Here is a 17,411-nt window from a genome sequence, read left to right as displayed (position 1 = left end):
CGGGTGTTATCAGTGTCTTGGGTGTGCTCAAATACTATGTTCGAGTCCCCGCGGCTGAATGTTTTGCGGCTGTTGGGCAATCACCGAATGTGTTGAGGCTGTCTAACAGCCGCAAATCATGCAGCTGCACGGACTTGAACATAATATACGAGCACTCCCAGATGCTCCGATAACACCCGAGCATGATCGCTCATCACTAGATTAGCGGTAACATGCTGTATGCAAGCTGAAAAGCCATTTCAAGCAGAGCAAATTGGATCTCCACCAATCTTACGCTGATTGCCTAAGAATAAGCTCTCAACTGAAAATCCAGGAAAAGCTTTTTAAACATGGGCATTGCCCTGAAGCTGTAGACAGTATATACAGTAACCCAACTTGATAAGTAATGGGTTGGGGACCCACAGCTTATTTTCCTCACGTTTAACAAAAGCAACTATCATGCATGCAAGCTGTTGCGTCTTTCACGATCTATGGGAGTGACGGTGATAGCCTAATACAGCTATGATGAATTCAAATTGTGGACAGATACTTCAAAGCATTACATGTCTAAAATACTATCAATACCTGAGCGTAAAATGAGAAGAGACGAAGCCGTCTTGAAGGCAGGAAAAAAAGCCATGGCACCCCAATTTCTATCACATAGGTCGCAACCACAGAAAGCTTCTGGAACCATACAGGCAGCTGATGAGCATACCAAGCAGCTGGAGTCGGGATACATTGTGTCTCATAGTGATAGGTTAGAGCTGGAATAAAATATATAGATATATGATCCCCAAATATGAACACACATTTACACGTGCTATATAAGACTACGGGCTATTGGTTGCTATCTACTGCACATGTGTAATGTTAAAGTCTCTTTCCATTTAGGCTGCATGAAGATACAATAAGCTTCCTTTATTTCCAGTGTCCCTGGCCAGTCTTGGTATGGCAGTGGTTTAGCTAGACAAGCTTTCTTTTATGCTCTGTCTTGTGACAGGAAAAGCAGATTTCAATAATTCTACCAAATTCATTGCATGAGGGAGAAAATAAAATGTGCGCAGGAGAAGTTAGAGTTGTATACTCCCAAAGCCAGGACTTAAAGGGACAAATCAGCTAAATCTCAGCTTAGATACATATATACCAAATAATCGTAGTTACTTACCGATAACGGTATTTCTCTGATCCCATGATGGCACCACGGAGAGAGGGGTCCGCCCCCAGGGACAGGAAACCTACAGGTGAAAAAGGGCGTACCTCTCTCCCACATCAGTTGGTTAACAGAGCCTTATACAGAACTTCAGCTGCAATTTGATATTTACACAAATTAAACTTAACAATTTTTACTTAACAGAGGCACCGTGACTAAGGGTAACTAACTATACATTATAGTGTGCACACCTGTGTGTGAAAAGGGAGGGAATATACGGGTGCCATCATGGGATCAGAGAAACACCGTTATCGGTAAGTAACTACGATTTTCTCTATCCCCATGATGGCACCACGGAGAGATTTACATAGATTGTAACCTTTTTAGGGAGGGACCACTGCCTCTAGAACCCTTCGACCAAAGGTGAGATCAGAGGAGGTCAAGTCTAAGCGGTAGTGTTTAAAAAATGTAGACTGGGAAGACCAAGTGGCCGCTCTACATATCTGTTGTATTGAAGCGCCCGCTCTTTCCGCCCAGGATGATGCCACTGCTCTGGTCGAGTGCGCTTTTATATTCTCCGGGATGGCCGCCCCGCTGGAAGAGTAGGATAGGGCGATGGCATCTCTTATCCACCTCGCTAGCGTAGCTTTTGACGCTTTCTGTCCCTTCCGTGGACCCTGGAAGCAGACAAACAGAGCCCTATCCTTCCTGCACTCCCTAGTGGCTGACAAGTATTGGAGTAGGCACCTCCTAACATCAAGGGTATGTAGTGCTTTTTCTCCCTCATTCTTGGGGTTGGGACAGAATGAGGGCAGGGAGACCTCTTGTGTCCTGTGAAATTGAGACGCGACTTTTGGGAGGTAAGCCGGGTCTGTTTTTAGAATGACTCTGTCCTCGAGAATTTGAGTGAAGGGAGGGCCCGCGGACAATGCTTGTATGTCACTAACGCGACGGGCTGAGGTTAGGGCCACTAAGAGTGTTGTTTTTAAAGATAGAATCTTTAGGGGTGCGTCTGCCAAGGGCTCAAAAGGAGATTTGGTTAGTGCGTTTAGAACAAGGTTTAGATCCCATGGAGGGGCATTATGCAAAGGAACTGGTCTTGATCTACCCGAGGCTTTGATGAATCTCACGATCCATCGGTTTCTGGCTAGATCATAATTATACAGCGCTCCCAAGGCTGCTACCTGAACCTTTAGAGTACTTGTAGCTAGCCCTTTTTCCAAACCCTTTTGCAGGAATTCGAGAATTTTATCTATTGGGATTTCCCCCCCTGGGTCAGCTCCCGATACAGACATAAATTTTTTCCACACTTTGCCATATATTTTGGTGGTTACGGGTTTCCTACTCTGTAGTAATGTGGACACCAGATTGGATGAAAACCCTTTGCTGCTTAATAGCTTCCTTTCAAAAGCCAGGCTGTCATATGTAGGCTTTTTACATTGGGGTGACACACTGGGCCCTGGGATAACAGATTTTGCGTGTCTGGTAGAACCCACGGACTGTCTAAGGACATCTTTCTCAGCCAAGAAAACCATATTCTGCGAGGCCAGAATGGAGCTATGATTATCACTGTTGCCCCCTCCTCCCGAATTTTCCTCAAGACTAGGGGAATGAGGGATATTGGAGGGAACGCGTAGGAGAGGCGATAGTTCCAGGGGACTGTGAGAGCGTCCAGAGCTACTGGCCCTCCCCGGGGGTCGATTGAGCAGAACTTCCTCACTTTCCGGTTCTGATAGTCCGCGAATAGGTCTATTTCTGGCTCTCCCCAACGCTTCACTATTTGGTTGAATACCGACTGTTTCAGCTCCCACTCCCCCTGTTTCAAGCGTGTTCTGCTGAGGAAGTCTGCGGTCTGGTTTTCTGAACCCTTTATGTAAAGGGCCGTCAGGGACTTCAGATTGTGTTCTGCAATGTAGAAGATGGATCGGGTTTCTTCCATCAGTGTTTGTGACCTGGTGCCCCCTTGGTGGTTTAGGTATGCTACCACTACCTGATTGTCCGAGAAGACTTTTACGTGGTGGGAGCGGATGATTTTTAGAAAGTGTATTAGGGCGAGTTTTACCGCTAGCAGTTCTTTCATATTTGATGAGGTTAGCTCTTGATTTTTGCTCCAGTTCCCTTGTGTCACCTGACCGTCTATATGAGCACCCCACCCCCAGGGGCTTGCATCCGTCGTTAGGATTTTTTCTGTTGGTAGTGACCAGGGGACCCCCTTGGTAAGATTTATCGGGTCCGCCCACCACTGTAGGGAGTGTATCGTAGTTGGTGATATGCTTAACTGCCCGTCTAAATTTCCTCCCAGACACAGGCTTGAACTTAAAGTCTCCCATTGTAAGTCCCGGGAATGGCACTGTGCCCACTGCACTGCCGGGATACAGGATGTCATGGAGCCCAGCAGGGACATGGCTTTCCTGAGTGTGGTGACCGGGGATGTTGACAACTGTACCGCTGCCTGTGTCATTTTTTGAATCTTCCCCTGAGGAAGATAACACGTTTGTGTGGTTGAGTCGAGGACTATCCCCAAGTACTCCTGTACCTGTGATGGGACTATTTTGGATTTGGTAAGGTTCAACAGCCAACCTAGGCTTGACAGAGAAGTCATAACCAAATCCAACTGCTGTTTGCAGTGATGGAATGATGTCCCTGCTACAAGGAGGTCGTCCAGGTAGGGAACTATCAGGATATTCTGTTCTCGTATATGAGCCATCACTTCCGACATTAGTTTCGTGAATACCCGGGGTGCGATAGCTAACCCAAAAGGGAGGGCCCGAAACTGATAATGTTTCACCTCCCCCTGGATATTCACTGCTAGCCGGAGGTACTTCTGATGATCCTTGTGGATCGGTACATGATAGTATGCATCTCGTAGGTCTAGAACAGTCATGAAACACCTGGGAAAGAGTATTTTTACGCAAGATTTTATTGTCTCCATTTTGAAGTGTGGGATCTCGAGAAAACTGTTTAACTTTTTGAGATTTATTATTGTCCTGTATGATCCATCTGGCTTCTTTCGGAGGAAGAGGGGAGAGTAGAAGCCCATGCCTCTTTCCTGGTGAGGGACTTCCTGTAGGACTTCCTTCTGGACTAGGCCTAGAATCTCTTCCTGAAGAGCCGACTGTTCTTGAGACTGTCTCTGTGGTGTCACCATGAAGAGGTTGTTGGGGGGAAATGCGGAACTTTAGCTTGAGCCCTTCTCGTACTATGCCTAGTATCCAGGGACTGCTTGAAATTTTTTCCCAGGCTGGGAGAAACCCTGTCAGTCTCCCGCCAACCTGGGGGACACCTTCATTGAGTTTTCTTGTTGTCGGGAGTGGGTTTGTTGAATAGGAACCCTCTGGTTTTATTTCTTTTTTCCTCCCATGTTTCTTTGTTCCCTTTCGGAGGTTTTCTCCGCATAAATTTTTTATTCCGAAAGGAACGTCTGTACGATTGGTTGGGGAAACCAGGGAAAGACTTTTTCTTGTCCTCGGCTTTCTCGAGGATGTCATCTAGCGTTGCGCCGAACAAGAATTCACCCTCACAGGGTATTGAACACAGTTTTGTTTTTGTCTGAAGGTCCCCTGGCCAACATTTCAGCCACAGGGCACGTCTTGCGGCGTTCGAAAAGGCGGCAGCCCTGGCTGCTAGTCTGGCCGAATCTACAGATGCATCCGCCAAAAAGGCTGCTGCACCTTTCATTACGGACACTGATTTTTGAATTGTGTCTCTTGAGATTTTTCCCTTTAATTGGGAATCCAAGTGCTCGAGCCACACCATTAGCGCGCGAGCCGTGCAGGTGGCTGCGACAGCTGGTTTAAGCCCACCTCCTGCCGCTTCCCAGGAGTTTTTTAGGAAAACCTCGGCTTTTTTGTCCATCGGATCTTTTAAGGTACCCATGTCCTCAAAAGGTAGGGCAAACTTTTTTGAGGCCTTTGCTATGGCCACATCTAATTTTGGTGCCTTACTCCAGGACGAGCAGGCTGGGTCATCAAACGGGTATTTTCTTTTAGGGGTGAGGAGAGCTTTTTTGTCTGGTTTTTTCCACTCTCTTTTAATTAGAGAGTGAATTTTCTCATTTACTGGAAATGCTCTTTTTCTTTTTTGTTCCAGACCGCTGAACATTATGTCCTGCGCTGTTCTTTTAGGTCGCTCCTCCACTAGCCCCATTGTTGCTCTGACCGCTTTCACTAAAGCGTCTGTTTCCTCGATAGGGAAGCAACTGCGGCCTCCCTCAGAGGATACTGAAGAGGTATCAGAGGCTGACGAATTATTTGAGTCAGATAGTTCACTTTCTGACTCGTCCGCACTAGACACAGGGGACTCAGGTGTTTTCCTATGTTTTTTCTTTGTGGCTTTAATGCCTTTAATGGCACTTTCCACCTGGCTTTTTATTAATGACTTTAATTCGGATGCAAATGATGGGGTTTCCACCTGAATTGTCTTTTTTATACAGACGCTGCATAGTCTCTTCTCCCAGGAGGAAGGCAGCCCGTCTGAACATATGGCACATTCTTTGTGCTTAGTTTTGGCTGTACTTTTTCTCCCCTAGAACAAAAAGAGCCCTATATTAAACTCAGCACTTTCACGTAGATCACTCACCCCCTGTGGATCAGAGATACCGTCTCGGGCCTGGGGACTGTATCCGCTGGAATCGTCGCCGGCCGTGTGGTTTTTGCAGACCCCCGACTGCGTTGAGACTCTGATCGTCCGCTGCTGCTGCGCTGTACAGAGGAAGAGTTTCCTTTGCGCTGCTGCTGTGGGTGTAGATGCCGCTGCACTTGTGCCTGCTCAGGAGATCGCTGGACAGCTTCCTGCATAACCTGCTGCTCGCTTTCGCTCATGGTGGCCTCCGCACTGTCTGGTGCACTTGGAGTTTGAATTTTCCACCCTTTTCCATATGCTGGCGTTCTTTTATTGCATTTGTGCCGGCGAGACCGGAAGTGACGGTTTGCGCATGCGCCCGCCCAACTTCCGGTTCTCTGATTCGTCGGCCTCACATGAGGGAATGAATATACTGGGACGCCGGCGCGCGCGCACTAGCGCTGCGTTTTTGCGGTGATGGCGCCGGTGAGCACACCAGCGCTCCTTTCCCGACGCCCACACCGATTTAGTGGTAATGACGCCGGCGTCCTCTGGCCCGTTCTTACTTGGGCTTTTATGGTAAGATAGCCGCCGCTACCCCCATATTACTATCAAGAGTCCTCCGGTGACCGCCGTCACCCGCTCCTCCCCCCTTTTTTTTTTTTTTTTTCGTGGAAGGCAGACTGGATCCTTTCACTGCCTTCCTCCACTCACCCATGAGGCCCGCCGACCTCTGTGGTGGTGCTTCAGGAAAGGGAGAAAAAGAGGGGAAAAAACCGCTTGACCCAGCCGTAACAGGGCGCCCCCTGTTAGAAAGTCGACTGCATCAGCCCCTGGAATCCCACGAAGAATCCTTCAGGTACGTGCTGTAGGTTCCCCGTCAGGGACAGGAAACCAACTGATGTGGGAGAGAGGTACGCCCTTTTTCACCTGTAGGTTTCCTGTCCCTGGGGGCGGACCCCTCTCTCCGTGGTGCCATCATGGGGATAGAGAAAATTTTGTTACATATATATATATATATATATTTATTTTTTTTTTTTTCTTAGAGGGCATCTGTCACCAGGAAAAACGCTATTAACCTATAGATATGGGGTTACTCTGCAGGTTAATAGTGCCCATACTTAGTGGGGAGAAGAGGGTGGTACCTCTCCCTCACATCAGTTGGTTTCCTGTCCTTGATGGAGAACCTGCGGATTTTGCGGTACCTGAGAAGATGCTGGACGGAGATTGCCTCTCTCCGTGGTGCTGTCATGGGGATAGAGAAAATTAAACATTATTCCCCCCCATTCAGCTCTCAATCACGGGTGCGGCACCAGCATTAGATCAGTCACCACTCTATATACCCGCACCCCAACCCTTACTGACACTGGATCTGTAGAAGGGCCAGAGGCACCATAGAGCGGTGACTGAACCCAGAACACTGCAGGCAGGTTAATGATTATTATGCTTTGATTTTATAGCGCTATCATATTCCGCAGCGTTTTACATATATTATCTTGGCTGTCCCAAAATGGGTTCGCAATCTAAATTCCCTAGTGTTGGAGATAACCGGAGAACCCAGAGGAAACCAAGCTAACACGGGGAAAACATGCAGATGTTGTCCTTGGTGGGATTTGAACCCAGGACCTCAGTGCTGCAAGACTGCAGTGCTATCCACTATGCTGCCATATCTGCAGGTTAATAGCGTTTTTTCTGGCGATACGTTCCCTGTAAAGCACTCTTGGATAACCGCTATGAGGGATTTCTATAACCACTGGCCATATGCTTCTAGCATCAGCACTGGGGCCACCACTCATTATGAACGTACATAACCAATGACCTAATCTATAACTATCAGTTAGTTTTGTGCATGTGACTGCATATCTGCTCCATACATTTCATTCAGTTGGATTCTGCAGCATGTGTATATATTCTTACAGCAGCCTGAATAAATCTGAGGAGCAGACACATGACAATTTGTTCAGACAGGCAAAAATAATTAGGTTTTCAAGCAAAAAGCGCTTCAGTAAAATACTGTTTTTGTGACTTTTTTGCAAGTGTCCCTTTTGCCACATTTTTTAGAACATTTTCTAGCGGGGTTTGTAAAGCTATTTTTGTTGGCTTTTTTTAAGTGTTTTGATGGGGCATTCTTTCAATTTTGTGGAACGATTTGCAGGCACCTTTGTCTGGAGACACATTGCATCAACATGACACATTGTTGCAAAGTGTCATATCTTCAGTGCGGTCCCATGAAAAGATAGCATCAAATATTTATGAAAAAAGTGAGGGGTGTACTCACTTCTGTGATATACCATAAGTTATGGAAAAATGTCACAAAGACAATACAACAAAGGACATCAGTAATAGCTATAATGTAAAGTCCTAAATTGAAAGTAGTATACGGAAATAACACCGATTAAAGCACACAAAAGTCATAGATCAAGAAATCTAGACCAAACACATTGGCCTTGATGAGAAAAAGTAACATCTTCTCACCTGTAAGCCCCCACCATGTTGGACAACGACTTGTTAGTTTTACGACTCCAGATGCAAACATAAGCCTAAAAAGAAGCCATCGAGTGAGCCAGAAAGTGATGCCGTCGTGGGCACTCCAAACGTTCATCTTTGAGCGTAACGCACGCATTGGGGCTACCAATATTGCCAGGAATCCTGTTTCTAGTAAAAGGCTGTCCCTGAAAAAGAATATACATACAGATAAGGCCATTGTAAAAGAAAATGCAAGAAATAGTATAAGTTTGACATTCTTTGGTTACATTGAGCATAAAAAAAATTCACGTTTTATTGCTTGTTATATGGTCCTGTTCGCAGGACCCAGAGCTGATGGTGGGGTTCTCTCAAAGCAAGTGTCATTTCTGACACTTGAAATTTATTGGCACAGGCTTTAAAACATGGGCATATGTTTGACCAAACTGGTCTTCATCCCATCCCCCACGGGGAGCACGGAGGGTGATGGAGGCTTGCAAAAAGATGCACTATTAAACAGGGCTGTGGAGTCGGTAAGCCAAACCTCCGACTCAGACTCCTCAATTTCCATGACACTGACTCCACAGCCCTGCTATTAAACATTCATTATAGTTGACTCCTTATCCAGTCACAAACCTGAAATTTTCCTACCAAAATGGCAGGTGGTCCAGGAAAGCCAAGCCAGGAATGGGGATATTAAAAGATGATTTGAAGAACTGAGAGGTGTTCACATTGTTGAGTTCAGTCAAGTCTGACTGTGTCCCATTGTTAGACAGCCACAAGACATGCAACCGCGGAGAATCAAACATTTTTCGAACACGTCGAAGACGCTTGGTTAGCACGAGCATGCGCACATAACACCTTGTCCAAACACGTTCGCTGATCACTAATATTAAACTCTTAACTCCCTGATTTATCATTTCCATTTTTTATTTCAGTCACTTTTCTTTTTGTTCCTTGTGGTACTTAATCCTTTTTTTGTGGGCCAAATGCTTCAAAACGAAGCAAGTAGTACATGAATTTTGACCAAGAAGTTACACATTTTGCTGAAATGTTACAATATACTCTCCAGAATGCCTGAAGTATATAAAATCACTTCAAATGGAAACTGAAGGACATTTGTGCCAAATGTTGCAACTTTTTATAACGTTGCAACTTTTTATAACGTTGCAATTGATAAATCAGCTGACATCTGGAAACTCTAGACCTACCCACAATGGCAAATATAAAAAACAAAAACCTGGAAAAAAAATACAATAAAATAGACTTTAAAAAGGTGCAAATTAAAAGCAGGCAGAAAAACACCTAGAAGAAGCAAAAAAAAGAAAAAAAAAAAATTAAGGCGCAAATGCAATAATGAGCCAGACCCTAAAACTTTGGTCTTCACTTCAAAATTCATAGACTCCGATTCATCACAGATTTTTCGGCCAGTCACCTGGTGTAAAAAGCCACAAACATTTTGCGCAACTGGGAGTTGAGAACAAAAAATAAAAAATTTGTGACTTGGCGTTTTCACACTCCATTCGCCCAGCTCAGCTAAAATGGGTGAGACAGGGGCACGTTACCACAGCAAGTCTAATTCATGACAATCCGTTGCATACTTTATGGCAGATACAAGCTCGGGTCCATGTGTTCACCACATATAAGGTTGAAAAGAGCCCATTCCCAAAGAATACCATTATAAGCTACATATATACGTAAATTAAAGGGAACCTGTCACCAGGTTTGGCCGTTATGAAGTAAGGTCACCCCCTTTCAGGTCTGATATACAGCATTCTACAATGCTGCATATCTGCCCCCAACCCGACCTGTAAGAGAAGAAAAAGATCTTTATTATACTCCCCCTGTAGGGTGGTCTGGTCCGAGGGGTGTCACTGGTCTTGGTCTGGCGCCTCCCATCTTCTTGTGATGCCGTCCTCCATCTTGCTTTGTGTGGATGATGCGGCCCTACATTATCCACACAATCTCTCTGGCATCAGGATCCTGCCAGGGATGTGGAGTCAGAGTTGTGGAGTTGGAGCCCATTTTGGTGGAGTCGGTGTCATGGAAATTGAGGAATTGGGAGTCAGAGGTTTGGCTTACCGACTCCACAGCCCTAGCTCCTGCGCAGTCGTACCTCTCTGGCCTGACCAGGGAAGATTAAAGTACTGCGGTACGCATGCACCAGGAAAGGTGAAAGAGCCCCAGCGCATGTGCAATGATGTACTTTACTCTGCACTAGTAAGGGCAGTACGCCTGCGCAAAAGTGAGATGCCTGGGACCCTGTGTGGATGACGTAGTGACGCGTCATCCACACGAAGCAATAAGGAGGACATCATTGAAGAGAGGCGCCAGGCCAAGACCTGCAACATCCTTCTGACTGGACCAGACCACCCCGCAGGAGAGTATAATAAAAGCTCTTTCTTGTCTTACAGGTCAGGTTGAGGGCAGATATACAGCATTATAGAAGGCTGTATATTGGGCCAGAATATAATGAACTTATAATGGTATCCTTTGGAAATGGGCTCTTTTCATACCTTGTATGTGGAGCACATATGGTGAACACAAAGCCCAGAGCTTGCATCTCTGTGACTGGAGGAAGATTTCTCATATCGGTCAAACCTGGGGACAGGTTCCCTTCAACGTATACAAATGTACATTAACACTTACCATTGGAAATAAAGAAACACCTGTCCGACCTGCAGAAACAAAAGTAATCAATATTAATTCATGTGATCAGTGACTGCGATATAGGCCAGTCCCACAGATCTGCCATTGACAACAATGCTCCCATCCATAGTTAACGTAGTCACAGCAGTGTACCCCCATCCAACACCGTAGTGACAGGTGTGTGCCCCGCAATGGAGACCTTGTTCTCCCTCCCATCTGTCATAAGAGTATTTCCAATAATCTCTCCATTACTGATCACCGCCACCTGTCCCATCACAGCAGTGTTTCTCTACACCTTCTCGCCAGTTACAGCGGACATAGCAGTAGCGCCCCCCCCGTCCTTAGTGGTCACTGTCACCCACCTGTCCCTCGAGGTTTTATTTCTGAAATAAAATATGGATGTTTATTGGACCTATACATTCATATGCTGATCTGCAGAACCACTACTTGAATTTCAGAAACAAGCACATTCGCTTACCTGATACAGAGATAAGTAGAGGATCCAGAGCAGGAGAAAAATTAGGCTGTCACGAAAGCAGTTAAAAAGCAAAGCGCCCAACGAAAGGACTGCCCCAAGTATACAGAGTAATTCAATGCCCTGCTCTGTGTCCAGTCCCAGCTGGGGACCTAACCACAGCAATGTGGGGGAGTCCTTCAACTGTTCCCATAAGTCTTTCCCAGTGAATCGAAGCATCTTCCCGGCTGGTAAGATTCCTTCACGTCCATAAAGCCCTGAAAGAAAACCAATCAAGATACATGAGATGCTTCCTTCCTACTGAAGTTGGCTAGATTTTCACTGTACACACTAGAATGAAATGGGGGGGGGGGGTAATCCTAAAAAGGTTTCCAGAAGCTATTTTTCTAAGGCCTCACTTAGACATTAGCGATTTGTTCCCATTGTATTTACTGACTGTGGGAACATACCCTACGTGTCTACTCTTTGGGGTTTTGTCTTCTAATGGATCAACATGTTAGGCTACTTTCACACTTGCGTCGTGTGACGTACTTCGCAATGCGTCGTTTTGGAGAAAAAAACGCCTCCTGCAAAGTTGTCTGCAGGATGCGTTTTTTCCCCATAGACTTACATTAGCGACGCATTGCGACATATGGCCACACATCGCATCCGTCATGCGACAGATGCGTCATGTTTTGGCGGACCGTCGGCACAAAAAAAGTTACATGTAACGTTTTTTTGTGCGTCGTGTCCACCATTTTCGACCGCGCATGCGCGGTCGAAACTCCGCCCCCTCCTCCCCGGACATTACAATGGGGCAGCGGATGCATTGAAAAACTGCATCCGCTGCCCCCGTTGTGCTACTTAACACACTGTCCGTCGGGCCGACGGTTTGTGACGGCCCGTACCGACGGACTAGTGTGAAAGTAGCCTTAGGCTGTAGGTTTAACTTGATGAACTTAGATTCATAGGTCTACCTTCAGCGTTAACAACTATGACTCCTCCATACACATGAGTATTCAGGGTCTCAACACATTCGTACATGTTCAATGGGGAAAGAAAAAGACGCTGCTCTGTTAGAGGCTTATCTTCCAGAAAATAAAAGGTTTGGGCGTCTAAATAGAAATTACCTGACTCTTATCTGCTCAAATTACATCTTGATTGATCTTGACAACCCACTGACATTGGTGGGTCCAGCTGTCGTTAATGTGTAAAGGGGGCCTTAATGTACCTTCCCTTAGTTCAGTGCTCAGTCTCCGCCGCTGCTCCCAGTGTGTGTCATTGCCTACAGCACTGACGTCACATCAACATTGGTGAGGTCAATGTCTTGTGCCATCGAGATGGGCAGAACCACTGATCTCATGTACTGCCTGCAGTGTGGTCGATGTGACTTCAGAGCTTTAGATAACTGAAATGGAGCGGTGGCATAGACAACATTGGACCAAAGCAGGGTGCCTAAAGGGCATTTTGTTTGTTTTTAAACAAGTTGCAGTCAGGGGTTTTATGAAATGGAAAAGCCCTTTAAGTCCTTCATATTATGGCATGTTGCAATTTATTTCTTATGGATTTGCACTGGAAACCTTTTCTGCACCACGACCACTTGCAATCCTGCTCGACACACCGTAGAGCAGAGGTGTCAAACTGCATTCCTCGAGGGCCGCCAACAGGTCATGTTTTCAGGATTTCCTTAGCATTCCACAAGGTGCTGGAATCATTCTGTGCAGGTGATTAAATTATCACCTGTGCAATACAAGGAAATCCTGAAAACATGACCTGTTGGCGGCCCTCGAGGAATGCAGTTTGACACCTCTGCCGTAGAGCAACATATAAGCTCAGTGATGAGAATCAGGTCTGAGGATTCCATATATACATAGCATGAAAAAGACAACGAGAACCAATTATTTGGCATAAAGCAACTGAAGGCAACTCTGAGCCACAAAGGCTGCCCCATAAAGCCATAGGCAATATGGTCTGGGACAGTCGTCTGCAGATCAGGCCACCTATCCAAAAATGGAGTGGCTTAAGAAGCTGGAGACATACGACCCAGCCGCTCAGGGCTGAGACCACTTCCTGTGTGGTGGGCCTCAGTCTGGTAGCTTTCTGCAGAGTCAGGCACTTATCTTCTGTCTATACAAGTGTGGAATCATAGTGTAAAAACAGCCGGCTAAATCCACAGAGGTCAATGCGATTACTGTTGAAAAATTGTGGTGTATTTGCTGCAGATTCAGAAAAAGTGCAAATATTTAGAATAAATGTTACAGATTTTATTTCATCCCATAGGAACACATGGGGCATATATGGATTTTTCCACCTGGAAAATTACGCCACATGGAATCCACCCTAATCCTGGGCCAGGTGCCCAATGTCCCAGCACCTATTTCATCACATCCCGCTATATTATTGGAATCTGGAGGCTGCGCTGACTCAGTGACGGGGCGGCCATCAGGACCTCGAAGAAACCTCATTTCCATTGTAGGAATATCGATGGCGGACACATAAATAAGGATCTGAGGTGACGGTGGCTGGAGGAAGCGAGGATCACACATACTCAATGAGTGCAGAAACTCTGCAGGGGTTAATATGTCCACAAAGACTAGCTGAGGTCGCACATGTGCACTGACGCCTGTGGAAACACGTCCGACCATAGGCAGACATCACATCTGGGTAAGAAAGAGAGAATGCACCCAAAGATGAGGGCGCTAATCGGACAAAAGCGTTACCTGGGACTTGCGTGTACAGCGAGAGGAATGCACACAGGTAAATTCCGCTCAGCCCCCATAAGAACGTATTCCGGACCTGCCGTTGTTCCCCCATTTCCTCGGAAATACCGGATCCCTGCAGCTGTCTGGATGAGTCACAACGTGGACGGTCCGCAGATGCGCAGTAAGGGCCGACAATCGCCCTATCTAATACGCATGCGCGTTTCACGTTTCCACGTTCAAAAAGCTGCTGCGTAACTTGATAGGCGAGTTCGGAGAGATTTTGGGATCGTTTGTGATTTCATCTAGTGCGCAGGCGCGACTCTTCTGCTGGGCCGTATGTAGGGAGAAGTGAATGTTTCTGCATTCTTTCTCCATGTTCTTCCTGCAGTAACATGAGCTATTCACACATCACAACAGCACGCGGACCTGCATTGTTTTATTGATCCATACACACGTCCGTTTTAAAAATGGATGCATTTTTTATTCGCCTATTAATGGGATTATCCACTGCTCGCCTCCTACTATCCGTTCTCAATCCCTATGTTTCCCCATTGTAAAAATAATAACACCTATACTTACCAGACATGGATCCGATGGATCGCATGTACAGGAACCTAGCATATTTCGGATCAGCCTCGCCCATTATAAATCAATGGGTGTGCCAAAAAATGATCCAAAACGGCTTATCCGTATGTGGTGCGCTTTCCACTTATCCATTGCAATTATTACCATAGAAAACCGTATTTGGGTTTTTATGTATGTTGAGTCCTCTCTGTCCCTGGCTTCCTGGATGGGATCCAAATAAATGACACGCAGCACAAAGGTTGTGTGTTCATACATAGGGATGGCCTCAGAGCACGCCTCTCCTCACTGGGCACGATCCCTTCTTTATATAGATAAAAAGTTTAGACATTTTTCAGACATGCGCATAAGCGCTCATATTTCATAATCACTTACAAAGCAAGTCTATTCTAGTGTAGAGTTACAATTATTTGGTATGTGGATAAAAAAGCTACAATTTCAAGGAGGAATGCGCGCGTGATTACTAACAAAACAAAGAAGATGTCAAGTTTGCAGAAATATACTTCTTGCTGTATCTATCAGATTTCTCAGGAGGAAGACAAAATGGATTCTTTGGTTCAGTCTGATCTCTACAATTCCCCCCTTTGACATATTCTTTTTATATATTACCACAGGGCCAAAGACAAAGCCTTTATTTTTGGTATTACACATATATACGCTTATATTTTAATAAGAGAATCAAATCTAGTAGTAATTCTTCTATCGCAAATTATTTTCTTCTTTAGCAGTATACTAAAATATAAAAACAAAAATTAGTACGGTAATATTAATTAGAATCACTAGAGGATAACATAAGAATAAAGAAGAAAATTTATACTCTTGCATCTATTACACAAAATTTATCTGTGCATACTGAGATACCCTTGAGCACAATCTTGAATAATACATATATAATTACAATAATTATAGCTATATGTATTATGCTCTGCATAATCCCAGCAATCCACCCACTGATCCCTCTGAACCAGTTGGCTGGGTTAAGAAATGAGAAGGTATCAGACCACCAGCTATCCTTGTTCTGGTCATTGTCTTTGTCATACTGATCTCTGAGCCGTTGTACGTCTTTTAATTTAAATGTCATACTCATAATACTATTCGGGTCTATATAATGACAGCAGGTGGGTCCAATGATTTGACACATACCCCCTTGTGAGGCAGTTAGGTAATCCAATACCAGAGTATGTTGGTTGATGACTATTATAAGCTGATTCTGTACAGCTATACTAGTGTTTAGTATATCCAATATATCCCAAATTTGATCATCTAGATAATCCGTGGCTCTAACTAATTTATCCCACATTTGTGTTAACATAGGATAAATAAAAATGGTACTAGCAATTTTGTTAGAAATTCCCATCTGTACTATATGTGGCCTTCCCGAAGGACGTGGTGAATTGTCTGCAGCTCTTTTATACAGTGTGTGCTTGGGCACGGCTTGCATATTCACTTGTTTATTTGAAATTATGAAAGTAGCCGGGGTTAGGCGTCCTAATGTACAAGTACCCTTTATACCTACGGGAAGCCATTTATATGCTCCTTCTCCGCATATCCAAAATGTACCTTCAGGCAGATCCCATAAAGCTGAGTGCTGTAATACCAATCTATGAGCCAAATCCACAAAACTAGATACATTCTGAAGCATACACCAAGAGGGTTTTTGTCCCAAAGGACTACAGTACCCGGCTGCGGGATTCCCACATACAGGCATTCCTTTGACATACTCATCGGATTCATTACAAATCAGGTTCCCTGGCTTACTTGTACAACTGTTTGCATCACCTTGGGGGAACAACTCAGAATGTTCCCATTTTCTATTATGTATGTATCTTTCCAATACTACAGGTTTAAAAGCATCAGAGGAAGGGACGGTTGTACTGAAACTGAGCTGTAGATTTTCTGTGGGGACCTGTCCTAAATCAGTTAATCTAGTCTTATCTCTAGGTACCCATTTTCCTCCCCTGAATGCTAAATATTGTAGATGTGTATTACTCCCTGAGAGATTACCCTGCCACCAAGGAAATTCTACCCATCCCACAATTGGTATGGCGATTGTAGTATTCCACAGCCTAGTATTACCAGTTTGGTTGTTGGCCAGTTTGTCTGAACAATCAGGCCAAGCGAATATTTCTTCTGCTGACACGGGAACTGCTAGAAAAGGTATACTTGTAGCTGATACTGGTGAATGGGTACAGATCCAACAATCTGCCAAAGGTTGCATATTATTTAACAAATCATGCACTAATTTTCTATGATGTTGTACGAATCTATTGTTCAAAGGGGTTAGAGAATTTAGTCTTTCCCATGCCTTCGTTGTGGTTAATACTATTAACATCAATATCATGAGTTTTATACTGCTCTTTTGCAATGGCTTGCATGTATCCATGATGCCTTTCCTTCAAGCTTGACTGATGTAGGTGTTGTCAACAGGACTTGGAAGGGTCCGTCAAATCTTGGTTCAAGAGCCTTTCTGGTGTGTCTTTTTACATAGACTTGATCACCTGGTTCCAACTTGTGACTTCCTTCAGTGTTGTCAGGATCTGGAAGGGAAGCAAAAACTTGTGCATGCACCTTAGTTAATTGTTTCTGAAGATTTTGTACATAAGAAGTCAATGACTCAATATTTAATACAAGTTGTTGTGGAAAATAACATCCTAAATTGGCAGTCCTGCCAAATAAAATTTCATATGGAGACAGTTTAGTCTTACCCCTTGGGGTATTGCGTATTGAGTACAGGGCCAGTGGAAGGCATTCTGTCCAAGGCTTTCCTGTTTCAGCCATGGCTTTCTGTATTTTTAATTTTAAAGTTCCATTCATGCGTTCCACCTTACCAGAACTTTGAGGATGATACGGAGTGTGTAACTGACTTTCAACA

At 44.9% G+C, this 17,411-nt stretch overlaps 1 protein-coding gene across 1 annotated transcript in view; it reads right to left on the bottom strand.

The window, feature by feature from the left end:
• The window catches only part of LMF2 (lipase maturation factor 2), a 62,638-nt gene extending 48,433 nt beyond the window's left edge, over positions 1-14,205 (bottom strand). Inside the window, exons 1-5 of the mRNA XM_077264332.1 lie at positions 13,976-14,205; positions 11,280-11,533; positions 10,802-10,830; positions 8,165-8,361; positions 565-743 (exon numbers count right to left, since the gene is read on the bottom strand). Coding sequence (XP_077120447.1) covers positions 565-743; positions 8,165-8,361; positions 10,802-10,830; positions 11,280-11,533; positions 13,976-14,069 — 753 coding nt within the window. The 5' untranslated portion in view covers positions 14,070-14,205. The remainder of the gene's footprint in view (positions 1-564; positions 744-8,164; positions 8,362-10,801; positions 10,831-11,279; positions 11,534-13,975) is intronic.
• Positions 14,206-17,411: the final 3,206 nt, after the last annotated feature.

Source organism: Ranitomeya variabilis, chromosome 5 (genome assembly GCF_051348905.1).
Source record: "Ranitomeya variabilis isolate aRanVar5 chromosome 5, aRanVar5.hap1, whole genome shotgun sequence".
NCBI lineage: Eukaryota > Metazoa > Chordata > Amphibia > Anura > Dendrobatidae > Ranitomeya > Ranitomeya variabilis.
This window is presented reverse-complemented; position numbering and strand designations above follow the sequence as displayed.